The sequence below is a fragment of the Hemicordylus capensis genome, chromosome 4, assembly GCF_027244095.1.
Source record: "Hemicordylus capensis ecotype Gifberg chromosome 4, rHemCap1.1.pri, whole genome shotgun sequence".
Classification (NCBI taxonomy): Eukaryota; Metazoa; Chordata; class Lepidosauria; order Squamata; family Cordylidae; genus Hemicordylus; species Hemicordylus capensis.
The window spans coordinates 295,492,166-295,507,602 of record NC_069660.1 but is presented as its reverse complement, the minus strand read 5'-3'; the positions used below and the strand labels follow the sequence as shown (position 1 = coordinate 295,507,602).

At 45.0% G+C, this 15,437-nt stretch overlaps 1 protein-coding gene across 7 annotated transcripts in view; it reads left to right on the top strand.

Annotated features, from left to right (window-relative positions):
- The window catches only part of CSMD3 (CUB and Sushi multiple domains 3), a 1,041,917-nt gene that overhangs the window by 651,392 nt on the left and 375,088 nt on the right, over window positions 1–15,437 (top strand). For all 7 annotated transcript variants that reach the window (XR_008306202.1, XM_053246219.1, XM_053246218.1 and 4 more), the window contains 2 exons: window positions 4,185–4,367; window positions 6,546–6,872. Coding sequence is in view for 6 of the 7 variants with exons in the window: in XM_053246219.1 (XP_053102194.1) it covers window positions 4,185–4,367; window positions 6,546–6,872 (510 nt within the window). In the remaining variant the exon portion in view is untranslated. The remainder of the gene's footprint in view (window positions 1–4,184; window positions 4,368–6,545; window positions 6,873–15,437) is intronic.

Below are 15,437 nucleotides of genomic sequence, written 5' to 3'. Positions count from 1 at the left end.
TAGAGGATGCCCTTGTGGCGTTCCAAGACCCAGCTCACCTGCAGTTGGGGTACCATGTCCCTGTTTCCTCTTTCTTATTTAGTTTTGAATCGGGGCCAAAAAAAAGAAAAAAGATTTTGAGAGTCTGACACTGGTGGGGTATCAAGTCCAACCTCTTTACAGCCCAGCTATGCCCATAGACTCACTGATCAAACGCCTGAGGGATCAAAAGTTCCCATTGCTGGCTGGCGGACATTGCAGAGTCCCTGGCAGTCAAGAGTGACCAAGAGTTCCTGGCATAGGAGTCGTGAAATTGTTAGAAGGGAGAAATTCTCCCTGTCGCTTGTCTTATGGTTAGGTAATTTTACTGGACACCAGCATCAAAGTTTCAAACAAAGCTTTATTCATTGCTAGCAAAAAGCTTCTGGATGCGGCCAGCCCCCCTCTGGCAGATCATCAGTCTTATATACTGAACCGTAAACAACTTTTGTACCTGCACATTGTTGACAAGCCAAAGCGTTACTTTTAACCCCAAAGGATCCGATTTGCTTCCAAGTGCGATAGTTAATACTTTCCAGTTCTCAAGACATCTGGCTTGTGGCCTTGGTTTCTCCACACCCTCTCCTCCGAGACATTCCTTTAGCCATTGCCATCATAAAATATTTTCAAGGTGAGGGGAGGGGGAGGGATCTACCAGCCACCCCAAATGCCATTGATAAAGCATCTATGCAAACCAACCGTGCTTTTTTGCTGTTTGAGAGCTATTTGCAAATAATATTCCAACAAAACTGAAGTGTCCCACCTCCCTAGTCCCAATAGGATTAACCGGAAGTGAACCACTGTCTTGACTGACAGGCTTGTGACCTCCAGGGCTCTACCAATCAGTCCACCATGTGGGTGGGACATGAGAGCTGCTGTGATGAAGAAGGAGAAAGTTAGCAGAGAGTGCAGGGCAGCATGGAGTTTGTGCCCACATAGTGAATGCTGCAGGACAATCCTTCAGGGTGAGAGATTTGCAGGAGGCTTGATCTTGCCAGGAATGTTGGTGAGTTTTAAAGGGAAATGAAGCTAGGGCTTTATGACTTCGGGCATCTAGCATAGGAAAGGTTTGTTTAGTCAGACTTTGTATTAGGAATTTATCTTGTTTTTGTGTGTGTGCTTTGCATGTTCCTAAATATCTGTTATTTGTAACTGAGTAACTAAGTTCTATTATGTACCGCCCAAGAAAGATCTGGGTGCTTTGAAAAATTCTTGTAACCAACCTAAGTGTTTTTAAGTGCATCTAAAAAGTGAAAGCCTCACTCTGTAGCAAATGAATACGTTGTATTTTTGGTTCTTTTCTTTTTACAAATCTCTCAGAGTTGATTATTAACTCGGAAGAAGTGGGGAGCCAACTAGTGCACAGCATCTCTTGGAGTTCAGCTCAGCTACCTTGTTTTCTGACCACGTGTGGGCATATATTTGGAAGTTGTTTATATTTGCCCACTAGCAAGATAAAGAGGGAAATCTAAGCTGTGGCACTCCAGCCCAGGCTGTCCAGTCTCTCATAAAAGAGTGTCTGGTGGCAGCATTTTAATCTCTTGAAGGTCTAAAGTTAAAAGTTTTTAAAAGGGAAGCCCCCTCAAAGAGCTCATCAGGGGTGACTCAGAACTTTTCTCCCTCATGTGAGCTGGCTCTGAGTCAAAGAGCTGGGTCTCACAATCAGTGAGACCTGGTTTTTGCAGCTAAGCCCGTTCCCCCCACAGAGGATCATGGAGGGAGCCCTGGGTGGCCTGATCGGCCACCCACATGATTGCCGGCTCCGTAACAGAGCCGGCGGGGGCTGAGGAGAGCGGGGGCTGATCAGCCTCTGGAAGCTCCAGCATGCCCTGCGCGAGCACATAGGGCATGCAGGCGAGACCCCCGGAGCCGGGAGGTGGCTTTTCACCTCCCCTCCAGGGGTCTCTTCATGAGTAGGCGTGGTGCGGAGCTGCACCGTGGCTACTCACAATCCAATAGCCCGGGTTTGCGGAGCGCTTGCTCCGCAAAACTGGTTTTAGGGCAGGAGTATTTAGGCGGGTTACCCACCTAGGAACCACCGGGCTCGCAGCTGAGCCCGGTGGTTCACACGATGGGGTGAAATTTGGCTATCCTCCGCAAGCCCGATTTCACCCCATCGTGTGAATAGCCTCAAAGTCTTAATTCCTTACACAAACAGTGCTAAATTATTAGTGATTAACTTATCTGTAAATACGAAGAGCCAGACAATCTTAAAGTCATCTGTCCTTTTAAAAATCTTTTAAAAGAAGAATGGAATTGTTCCCTAGGTGAATTATACAGAAAGCAGTATAATATAATGTTTTATGTCCTCAGTTTGATTAGCTCTGCATACACAAGAGTGAGTATTAACTGGCCTTTGAGGAAATCTTTCCACAAACTATTTTGTAGGCATAGTTTCGAAATAAAACTGAGTAAAGGCATGTTTAACAGGAAAAAGGTTAGTTCTTTCAAATAGATGGATGGCCTTTTTATAATCAATCTTGATTTTACAATACCAAGATAAATTGTTAGCATTTGTTACTGTAATCAAGATCTACTTTAGCATCCGTAGCAAAGATCATACCATGTATTTTTCTATCAGAAAACCTCTTGAGGGGTCAAAATAGGGGAATGTACTATAAATAAATGCTGTTTTAGAAATACAAGATTTTGCAGAAATCTTGTTCTTTAAAAAATACACAGAAGATTGCAAGTAAGAAGCAGGATTGAGACTAGTGTCGATCATTGAGGTGGGTCTCACGATCACAGAGACCAACCTGGGGAGGGTGAGCGGGGAGAGCAGGCTTCGCCCGCTCTCCCCACACACGAGCAGCCAGTCTGCTCTGGGTGGCCCTCTGTGCAGGGCATGCTGGAGAGAACCCTGGAGCTGGGAGGTGGCTTTCCAGTGTGCCTTGTTTATGCTTTCCTACTTTGTTCCGTTAATTCCTTGTTTCTGGTGTCCTTCGCTCTTTAATTCTTTGCTCTGTGTTTTCTTTTCAGTTATTACTCAGTTATTGTTAGAGCAGGGTACCTAGTTCAGTTCAGGGGGACTTCATTCATTTACTGTTTTCTTTGTGAGCCTTTTATTTTCCTTTGTGTAGCTTCGCTGCTGCTTTCTGTCAATTCAAAGGGGGAGTGCTGAAGAGGGTTGTAAATCCTGTTGGGTGAGTCGAGCTAGCAGATTTACGACACTAAGTAGCACAAACCACTATGAGACAAATACTTTTTTTTTAATTACACAAGTACAACACTGTCTGGATCCTTCCTAATTTGTATGATTGTGTACTGTTCAGAAATGGCAATTACTTCATTAGCAGCAGGGGAGGCTCTTCACTTAGGGCAAAGTGGGCGGCATCCTCCTGAAATATCAATGCCACCACCATTTTTGATAACTCACTGCCTCCCTGTGTGTGGCTGCCCTTTACACTTATTTTATTGCACGAGCTGGTTGTTATTGTGAAGGGCATGTTGCTAATATACAGTATGTTGGAAATAAACATATCTAATAAGGTCATTTGTGAAATATTCCTGCATTGTTTTTGAGGAGTGTCCCCTTCATCTTCCCGTGTCCCATCCCAACTTGTTCCCAAGGTTCCTACAACCCCCAAAAGCAACCTTTCAGGGAGCTGGTGGGAAGAGAGGTGGAGGAGGTTTTTTGGCATCCATTTCTATATGTACAAGCCACTGGGGATGTAACTTGCCAAGGGAGCAAGAGGTTGCTGGTACGAATCCCCGCTGGTATGTTTCACAGAGTATGGAAAACCCCTATATCAGGCAGCAGCAATATAGGAAGATGCTGAAAGGCATCATCTCAATTACGTGGGAGGAGGTAATGGTAATCCCCTCCTGTATTCTATCAAACAAAACCACATGGCTCTGTGGTTGCCAGGAGCCAACACCAGCTGAACGGCACAACTTTACCTTTACTTTCTTTATGCCCATGGGAGTTAGTTGTGGGTTTTTTTCTTTCTTCGCCTCTGCACCGCCCACTTTGTCTCTGCCCATCACCTGCTCTGCCTGGTGCCCACCCAGTCCCAGAAGTCACCAGCCGCCACTGATTAGCAGTTTTTTTTGGTGAAAAATTTATATCCTCACAGTCCTTTTTCTTCTTCTTCTTCCCCCCGGAATTGCTATTGACTGTTAAATTTATTTCTTCGTAGTAAATTGTGTATTTGTTATTTCCACAGAGATTGAAAAAGAAAGCTGTGGGGATCCTGGAACTCCATTATATGGTATTAGAGAAGGGGATGGATTTTCCAATCGTGATGTGTTAAGGTTTGAGTGTCAGTTTGGGTTTGAACTGATTGGAGAAAAATCTATTGTCTGTCAAGAGAACAACCAGTGGTCGGCAAACATACCAATCTGTATTTGTGAGTACAAAATTATTTATTCTAATGACTTTCAAACAGCATATATTAATCAGTCTTGTCAGTTTGTTTCATTATCTTATCCTGGGGAATACAGTTTGCTAATGATGCCATCAAACAATATTCTGAGTTCAAATCTCAGTTCCATTTAAAGTAAATGTTCTGTCTTCATCCAAAAATTACTGTTATGAATGGGGCTGCTGGGTGCCATCATATTGCAGAAGACCATTAGAAGACCATTATATTCCATGAAGTTAGTAATAGTTGAATTGCTATCAAGGCCATTTAAATTATTTACATATCTTTTTTGTTTATGCATTATACGTATGTGTGTATTAAAAAAATAATCAATTATATAATATGATATATTATAATATAGTGAGGCTATTCAGTCTGGTTTGTGCGGGTCATGTGCTGCCACAGGAGCTACGCAGCCTCTGGCAGCAAGCCCACTTAATTGCCCCCTCCCAAGATGAGTTTAGCAGAGTGAGCACTCTGCTAACCCCATTTTGGTGGCCGTGTGTCACCGCAGTGCGGCTCTGTGCCATGGCAACACATGAGGAGACCCCAGCTGGGAGGCTACAACAAGCCTCTCGGTGCTAGACTCTTGCAGGGCATTCTGGGACTTCCGGGGGCTAGGTGTCCCCCGATCTCCTCCACCCCAACCGACTCCATGATGGAGCTGGTAATCATGTGGGTAGCCAATCCGGCCACCTAGGGAGAGCTGTGTGCTCGTGTGCAGGGAGAGCGGGTCAAGCCCACTCTCCTCGCCAATCCCCTGCAGGCTCATTATATTATAATATATCATATAATATATTGGATAGGAAATACAGAAACATATTTCCACACTTTTGTTCAAAATATTGTTAGAAGTACACAAGCAGGACACAGGAACATAGGAAACTGCCATATACTGAGTCAGACCATAGGTCTATCTAGCTCAGTATTGTCTTCACAGACTGGCAGCTGCTTCTCCAAGGTTACAGGCAGGAATCTCTCTCAGCCCTATCTTGGAGATGCCATGGAGGGAACTTGGAACCTTCTGATGCTCTTCGCAGAGCGGCTTCATCCCCTGAGGGGAATATCTTGCAGTGCTCACACATCAAGTCTCCCATTCATATGCAACCAGGGCAGAACCTGCTTAGCTACGGGGACAAGTCATGCTTACTACCACAAGACCAGCTCTCCTCTCCCAGACCAGGTCATACATTACGTTAATGCTAGTGAAATAACATTAAATTATTAAATATGAAATATCTGGCTAACAAGGAAAGCTGAAAAACCCTTTGTGGCAAATGCAATTGTGTTTATAACTACACATGGCAACAGTGACCTTCTAACTCTTAATGTGTTCAGTGTGGAATTGTTAATCTGAACAGCTCCCTATATAAGAAAATAAGTAGTGCCAAATGATTAAAGGCTGTCAGCCATAGATAAATCTATGTCTGGCTTAGTGTGATTTCAGTAATCCATAACTGTTCACTTTTCCCCTATCGTTTACTGTTCATAGATATCTTTATAGGCATTAAAAAGAGGACACTGGTAGCAAATAGGATAATCAGTTTGAAATATCTTCTATTGGTTTTGCAGCTGGCACAAAGATCGTTGCTTCAATTCAGCTACAGTTATTCGTGTCTGAAAGTAGTTTTGCAGCTACAAGCCTGCTTCAGTGGGAACACATCATACTGATATGTGGTGGGAAGGAGGTGTCATCCAGCAACCTCAGTATCCAGCATAGCTGTCCAAGAGTACATTGCCTCAGTGGCCTGTTCCCAAGGGAATCCCTCCACAACATCAATTAGTATTAAACAAGGCAGAAGCAGGAAGGGTGGGGTTAATCCCCATTCATTCAAAAGGCCTTTCAGGCACCAATCTGCTATTGGGAGGATGGGACTGAGAAAGAGCAAGAGTCAGTAGCCTTAGTTATTTCCAATCCTCTCCACTTCTCATTTTGCTGGAGGATCAAAAGAGACCTGTCTGCTTTGCTGCCTTAGTCATTTGGTGATAATCATGAATGCAACAGCCTTTTGTTTTCTCTGATCAGGGTCAATAACTCTTTCAGTTGAGATAATGATTATTTTCTTATAGAATTCAAGAATATTATTGGGATGCAGGCTGTATATATTAAAATAGGTTTTGATCTCACTTTTTATCCCTCCCCCCCCCCCCGGCTTTCAACAGTTCCTTGCCTTTCTAATTTCACGGCACCGATGGGAACAGTTCTTTCTCCTGACTACCCAGAAGGATATGGAAATAATTTGAACTGCATTTGGACAATCATCTCAGATCCAGGGAGTCGAATTCATCTCTCCTTTAATGACTTTGACTTGGAATCTCAATTTGACTTCCTTGCAATTAAAGATGGTGACTCTCCAGATTCTCCAATACTTGGAACATTCACGGGAGCCGAAGTGCCATCCCATTTGACTAGTAACAGTCATATTATACGCCTGGAATTTCAAGCTGACCACTCAATGTCAGGACGTGGTTTTAATATCACATATAACAGTGAGTAGCTTTTTAATTCACAATCTGAACAACAGGTGTACACTATTATTTACAGTAACATATGAAAGTGTTGTACAAGAAACAGATTCCAGATACCTTTTTCACAATAGTTTCTAGCCAGATGCATTCTTCTTCTTCATCATCATCATGATCATCATCATCTATATATATTTAATTCTCTTGGGACCATGCATGCCTAGGATTTGGCAGCGGAACTCTCGCGACACGCTGCAAGAGTTCGGAACTGAGGGAAATGTCGGTTGCGGGTTAGAGGAGCCTGGAGGAGGAGACCGAGGGGGTGCTGCTCTGGCGGCTGGGGGCAGTTAGTGAGGGGCGGCGAGAGGAGAGGAGGCTGCGGGTGGCTGAGTCATGCCGCCGAGAAATCTTGGCTGGGCGGGTTCCCGAAAATGGCTGGGCGGAGGCTGGCGCAGCAACTGGGGCTGTTGTGGCGGGCATGGGGGCTGGGAAGGGGGAGAGCAGCGGAGGAGGTGGCGGGCCCTGGCAAAGGAGGCAGCCAGCAGGCAAAAATGATGGGGAATAGATTGGGGCGGAAGTGGGGCAGGAAGCGGTGAGGAGAGACTAGCGGTGCAGATGCTGTGTGCCGGTTCAGCTAGTAATAATCATAATAGTAATTCCACAGATTTATTACCACATTTGCTTCAGACACATGTATACTATCACATTAGTATTTATGCTTGTAGTTGAGTTGGGGAATTAGCTCAGAAGCTAAACTTACAAGTGAGCATAATGAAAGATCACAGTCTGGACACAGTCAAATGCTAATAGTAGGGTACTCCAGGAGCAGCAGACTTGGAGACAAGGATTTGTGAAACAAGAAATGAAGTGCATTAATCAGCCTTAGAAGCCCAAGGAGGCCCAAATTCAAATCCTCATTCAGCCATGAAACTCACTGGGTGACTTTGGGCCAGTCACTGATCTCTCAGTGGGGATAAACATAACCATGTGCACTGCTCTGGGCTCTGTGAAGGAAGAGTGGGATATACAAACATACATACATACATACATACATACATACATACATACATACATACATACAATATGAGGAAGGAGGAGGAGTAGAGAATAGTGGTGGCTCTAACAGCCTGGTGGCTTGTATAGGAATGTAAAGGAGATGGCACAGAGAGTGTGATTGTGGGGTGGCTGGGTGGGAGGAGTAAAGAACACAGATTGGAATGGAAAGAAAGTTCTATTACCTTTCTTGATCTGCCTTCCCTGCTTTGGGAAGGAATGCTGTGCAACGCCAAAGGAACATCCCCACTCCTGGGGAGGGGGAAATTGGAGGTCCCTTGTGAAGTTTTGCTGGCAGAGGGCAAGGATCGGCAGCAGAGTGCAGGTGCAACACCCAGTACTGTGGCTCACATCAAGCAGGTGGAGCACTGAATTTCACAGTCAATCAATCACAGAGGTTAACCTGTGGCAAGCTTGCCATGGGAAGGGCTCAGCCTCAAAGGCTTCTGTCTGGGAGTTCAGCACAGGGATTCTTTCTCTAGGATGTGCACTCAGAAAGTCTTTGGGCTCTCAGGCAGTCAGGACACAAGGAGGATCTTGTTCAAGACAGTAGTCCAAGCACTAAGACTGTGAAGAAGGACTAGGGCAGTACAGCAGCTGTTCCACCAAAGAACAACTTTCATTCCGGATCTCATAATCCAGGGTTCCAATTTGGGGCTTAGCAGCCCAATGATTTTGACTCAAACATGGGAAGTGGAATTGAGAGCAAGAGCAGACCTTTGGGTGAGCAGCATATTAACATTTCTTTTGTCACCTGAACTTAAGCTTCTTCAAGGATGCACATGTCTCAGTAGCGGGGAGGCTTCCATTTCCAGGTGATTGTCCCACGGGTCTAGCTTAGCAGAGCATTACCATCTGATTTATTGTGAAGCCACTTTCCTATGTGTCACAAATTCCTGCTTACGCTGGGGGGCTTTTAATGGCATGTTTCCCCAGCATGAAGCAAAGGAAAAAGAAGGGTGGGAGGAAGCAGACTATCAGTGGTCCGATTTGCAAAAAGGAGCACCTGTACCAATATTACCAATGTATCTGCACAGGGTGTGGCTGTGCCCATGATCAAAATCCCTGGTGGCTAGGTGGGCTGGGGGGCGCAGGAGCCTAGCCGCTCTTTAAGTGTTACTCTGTGATCCGCAGGGAGCCAGGCTTCTGGGAGCTGCAGAACACAGCCCTGATCTCACACACGATCGGAGCTACTGAGGTGAGCTGGGGCTTTGCTCCTTTAACCTCAGTTTTAAGCTGGATTTCCCAAAAGGGTATCCCTGCTCTGGAGCAGTGGGATAGGATTGGGTTCTGCACCCCAGGTTTTCCTCTTCCCGCCCCACTGCCGCTGGTTGTGAGAACGATCTTTCCCTTTACTGCACTTTCCAACTACACAGTGCTATACAAATACAAATTGTATAGCTGCCATATGCACAGATCCACAAATTTAGGCTTCGTTCCCTAGCCATCCATTACTTCTGGTCACCACTAATCCCCTCTCTCCCCTTAGTTCCACCCCTGGATGCTGCTGGGGACACTTGTGGCAGCATCTAGGGGTTTTGTAAAGTATAGGGATTGCATCCAGGTAAGCAGGGAAAAGAAGCTAGCAGAAAGGGCTGTGGGAGAGTAGAACCAATCCTATCTGGGCTGCCGCATGCAATTGAGGTCTTTGAGTCCAATCCTAAATGTATCCAGTTTTTTTCCTCAGCTTGGCTTCGACTACTCTTTGCCCTATGGACTTAAACAAGACCTTTAAGCACTGTAAGTCCTGCAGAGGTACTCACCTGTCAGGCGTGAAGAGTGCTTAATTGGGGAGAAAATCATCATATAAATTTTCTGTAGAATCTGCCTTTTGTTTTCAAAACAAGCATGAAAGAGCAGGTAGCTTTGCTTCAGAGCTGTCCTATAAGAGGTGGCACTCAGGCCCCCAGCCCTGATGCCAAGCCCGTCGGCCTCGGTTTTGGCTGATCATCGGCCATCAACATCTGCTACGACACTGAGCACTCCACCCTTGACTTCTTTGAAGCACCATGATGGCAACTCTGCCTTTAATAAGCCAGCCTCTTTTAGGAAAGGGGGCCGACACCATCAACATAAGACATGCAAGCATGATTGCCCCAACACCACTGGACAACCAGAGTCCAAGGACCAACATGTTGCTTCTTCCATCTTGACATTGATGATGTTGGGTGCTCCCATCTCACTAAATTCAATGTCTTCTCCACATACCTCGCCTTCAATGGCCCAAGGCTGAGGAATACTTTCACCCACACCTGATGTTCTCTGTCCACTGTCAGTACCAAAGACCATTGTTGCTTCCATGCATTGACCTCGTCATTGACATCATCGACTGCAGCTCTATCGACCCCAGGTCTGTCTATCCAGAAGACACGACTGACGGCTACTATTACTCGGCTGTCGTTTACACCTACAGTCTCCATGCCTTTGGGGTATCTTCAGCTAACACCGTTGATGTCGACAATACATCTTCATCCAATATTGATGAGACCTCCATCTCCTATTGTACTGGACTCACCTGCTTCCTCACCTGACAGCTCACATTATAGGGGCAGCTTGGGTTCAGACAGGGGCCACCGGCGGTTTCCAGTAGAGATTTCCCCAGCGTCCTCTGCCTGATGCCTGGAATCCCTGATGGGTTCCACTAATTGAACCCTTTCTGCATCAACCTTCAAGGGGTTCCCATTACATGACCTTGACGATGACGATGTCACTTCCATCCCACTGCTGCCACAGACCCCTTCTGCATCCCCTGCTCGTCACCCACTGAGATACTCCCCTTCCCACCCTTGGAAGGAGCAATTCCATTACGCTTGCTTCCCTTCTTCCATCTTGTCCACTCAATCACCTGAGCTCACCGGGTGCCCTTGACCCTGGTCATATCCCCTTGCAGCTCCACCTGCTCCACCTGTTCCTGCACCATCAGCACCTTCGCTGGAACCAGAGCAAACTCTGAATCCTCCATGACCGGCTACTGAGTTACTTCCTCTGATGAAGATTCAGTTCAGATGGAAAACCTGACCAATACATCTCCTGATGAACACGTGACTGCTCCACCTTCCACCTCCCCCATGAAGGAAACCAAGTCTTATAGGGTGCAGGTCACAGAAATGGCCAAGGCCCTGGGTCTTGAACTCCAAGTTCCTGTTCTGGTGATTAAAGATCCAGTATACTACTTTCCATGCTAAAAGGGCAAGGAGGCACCTTTTTAAAGTGGTGATTCTCTTTATTTGGCAAGGGGAGAGCAACTGGCTCTATCCGCCCCCAGCACAGTATCTCTCCAAAGACTGTTGCTCGGGGCTCTCTTATGTTTCTTTTTAGATTGTGAGCCCTTTGGGGACAGAGATCCATCTTATTTATTTATTATTTCTCTATGTACGCCACTTTGGAAATTTTTCTTGAAAAGTGGTGTATAAATATTTGTAGTAGTAGTAATTTAATATAAATAATAATTATTATTTATTTAGTTATTTAAGTCAAATGGCTCCTCTGTCAAATGTCTGCAAGTCAAATGGCTTCTCTGCCTATGTTATCTGTATTAGTCAATAGTGTTCCCTGTAAGAGGAATTCCCAGATGCTGTTGACTACAACTCCCAGAATCCCCAGCTACAATGACCTTTGGCTGGTGGTTATGGTTATGTAGTCAACAACATCTGGGAATCCCTCTTACAGGAAACAGTATTAGTCAGCACTTCCAAAGTTTCATGGGATACTTCTGTTGCATCTGCCACCACCTCTAAGCAACTGGAGATCCTTTATAGGGTGCAAAAGGAGTCTTGCCCCTTTCTGTTTAAGCATATCCCCCTCCCCAACTCATTGGTTGTGGACTATGCACTGAACACTAAGTCGGGATGCAAGCATTTGGTGCCTGTCAATAAAGAGGGCAGGAAGCTGGATGCAATGGGCAGAAACTTCTACTCAACTTCCTGCCTTTCGTTGAAGATTGCTAATTACATGCCCTGCATGGCCAAACTGAAAGCGGATTGGGCTGACCCCCCCCCCCCGACTGTTGAAGAAGTTGCATCTAACACCACAGTGCAGTATCATATTTATCAGTGCTGTCTCAGATGTGGTTTCCAAATGTGCTTATCTCCCAGAAGAGCCTCTATTGCCAACCTGATCTCTGTCTTTTGAGTGACTCCCAAGCAGAGGGCTCGCACCATTCAGCACCTCTTAGGCTTGATGGCTGCCCGCACGACCATCATCTCCCAGGCTTGTCTGAAGATGCACAGACTACAGAGTTGGTTCCTCTCCATTTTCTGGCCAAACCTGGAAAATCAGAACATATGGCTAACTATACCATCCCATGTTCTACGCTCCCTTCATTGATGGACTGTCCCTCATTCCCTCTCTCAAGGCATTCCCTTTAATCTCCAATCCCCATCGATCACCCTCACAACAAATGCTTCACTTCAGGGGTGGAGACCCACTGTTGCCATCTACACACACAGGGCCATTGGAACACTCAACAATGGGCTATTCACATCAATTTCCTCAAGCTTCTAGCTGCCTTACTAGCTCTAAAAGCCTTCCTGCCTATCCTGAAGGGGTGTACGATACAAATCCACTTGCACAATACAACCACAATGGCGTATATAAACCATCAAGGCAGCACCATCTCCAGATCTCTAAACAACCTGGCGATGCAGCCGTGGGAGTGGTGTCTAAGCAATTGCATCCATTCGGTTCCTCTCCACATCGAAGGAGTTGACAACGCCCTAGCAGACTCACTGGGCAGCGATCTTGCTCTTTCCACTCCACACGAATGGGAGTTAATCAACAAAGTAATCTAGGACATCTTTTGCTTCTGGGAGACTCCCATTCTGGACTTTTTGGTGACCCAGACCAACAGAAAATGTGAACTTCTCTGCTCGAGAGCAAAAGTGGGAAATACCTCAATGGGAGATGCTTTCCAGATACTCTGGAGGGACCATCTCTTCTATCTGACCACACCTTCCCAAAGCTCCTGAAGGTCACAAGGAAAATTCTCCAGGAGGGGATTTGCTGTATCCTCCTGTCTCCATGGTGGTCTAGACAACTATGGTTTCCCACCTTACTCTGATTGTCCCAAGGACAGCATCGCCATCTTACATGCCAACGGGACTTGCTCTCCCAAGAATCCAGGCACATTCTCCCCCAGAATCTAGGAGCTCTCGACCTTACAGCTTGGAGGATAAATTACTAGATGAGATCCTGATTGATTGATTGTCCAATTTATATACCACTTTTCATTAAAATCTCAAAGCAGTTTACAATATAATTAAAATGATACATAATTGAAATACAAAAGCGCAGATAATATAAATATAAAAATAATATATATATTTTAAAATTTAAATAGATATTGAATGGAAATAATGAATGGAAGGTCTCCCCCAGGATAAATTACATGTATAGAAAGGCTTTACTTTCTATGCCACCTCGAAACACCCTTTTCTGCCTCCTTCCGGCACATTCTTCTCCTATATCTGACATCACTAAAGCAATTGGGTCTTTCCAACACCTTACTCAAGGTTCACCTGACCACTATCTCAGCTTGTCATTCAGTATGGGATAAATGCAGTATGGGATAGTCGTTCAGTCTTCATTCACCCGGACTTTAAGAGATTCCTTAAGGGAGTTTTATAACAACCTATTGAGCCATAGTCTGTCTCTAGTCCTGTCCTCTCTGCATGAACGGCCCTTCAAGACTCTCCTTTCTTTATCCCTGAGGAATGTTTCCCTTTTTTGATAGCCATCAACTCAGCGAGGTGAGTCTGACAAGGTACTCACCTCGTTGACAAGGTACCCTGACAAGGTAGTCCTTGGTCCTGACCTGTCATTCCACCCCAAGTTGATCTCCAATTTCCACCTCAACCAGGACATTATTCTGCCACCCTTCTTCATTAACCCTCTGATGCCTCTAGAGAAGTTTATGCACTCTCTCAGTGTCCAAAGGTGCCTCCTCTACTGTCTGGATCACACTAAATCCCTCTATCAATCCAGAAAGCTTTTTCTCTCCTACTCTGGAACCAACAAGGGACACACCATCTCATGTCAGAGACTCTCTAACTGGCTCATTGATCTCATTTTCTACTGTTATAGGCAGCAAGGAATACAGACATCAGTGAAAGTCCAAGCACATTCTACTTCCACTGCCTATATGTTGGGCATTAGCATGGTTAATATCGGCAAGGCTGCTACCTGGTCTTCTGACTTGCCCTTTGTAAGGCACTATGCTGTGGATCTCCACTCTGCTGCTGAGGCAAACTTTGGCCATGTGCTGACGGATCTCCACTCTGCTGCTGAGGCCAAACTTTGATTCATGTTCACTCACAACACCCACCCGACCTACCCTACTGCTTCCATGTCTTCACAGCATTAGTCTCTTACCTGTTTCACCTGTACTCTCTTGGTCTTCATATATCGCAGCGACGGCTTCAGGAACTGAGAGAGAAGGTGCTCTCCTGCCTAGTTTAACAGATGCTTCCCGGATGCCTAGGAATGCCGGAGAGCATATTCCTTCGTGGGACTACTGCACAGGGGCAGAAGACCCACTTGTGAGTGATCATGGATCACCAGAGAGATCACCTGTAACAGGTAGCAACCTGCTTTTTCAGTAGCTTGTGAATATGCCAAACATGGTAGATGTCTGTTTATATTGGTCTTTCTGAAAGAATACAAGGGGTGTCGGGCATTTATTTTTTAAACAAACTGCACTTAAGCAATTAATAACAATATAAGTTTACTGCTTTTCCAAAGTGACATTGGTGGCAAGTGTTGTCACTAATAAGCTGTTAAAGTGTGATTGAAGAACATTAAAGTTAAATTAATGGAGATGCATGTCACAGCAGCTTTTAATATAAAAATGTTAGTTTGCTACTAGTGATTCCTATTCCAATTCTTTTTGCTTTTCACATTTTGTCATGTTTCATGTGATGTTAAATGTAAGACTAAATTTAGATGAGATTTTGTTTGTTTGTTTCCCAGTGCACTTAATAAATGGATTTTTGGCATCTTGTCTTTGTTTTTATATTCGTATACCATATAAACCTGTATTTATGTGTGTTTTGAATATATTCTCCTTTTGAAAAATAAAGTGACATCTTGTGAAAGTAAATCCAACTTTCTTCCAATAAAGTTTGCATAGGATTGCAGCTGTGGTGAGATTTAGAAGCACAGTTCATGAATGGAAGGGAAAGGGTAGACAACAGACTCTGTGTATTAGCCAGTGCAGAGGTTGTGCAGCAGATATGACTTGATCTAAAATTGACTCAGATGACTTGTGCTCTGCTGTGGTTGGATTAGAATCAGGAACAATATTGTTGCTTAGTTATCCCATTCAGCGCTGCATTCCTGTCTGAGGAGAAATTTATTTATTGATTTATTTATTCATCCATTCATTCATTACATTGAAACCCCGCCTTTCCTCTGAGGAGCTCAGAGCTGTGTACATGCTTATTTTCATCCTCACAACGACCCTGTGAGGTAGGTTAGGCTGAGAGATACATGACCGGCCCAGAGTCACCCAGTGAGTTTCATGGTTGAATGGGGATTCAA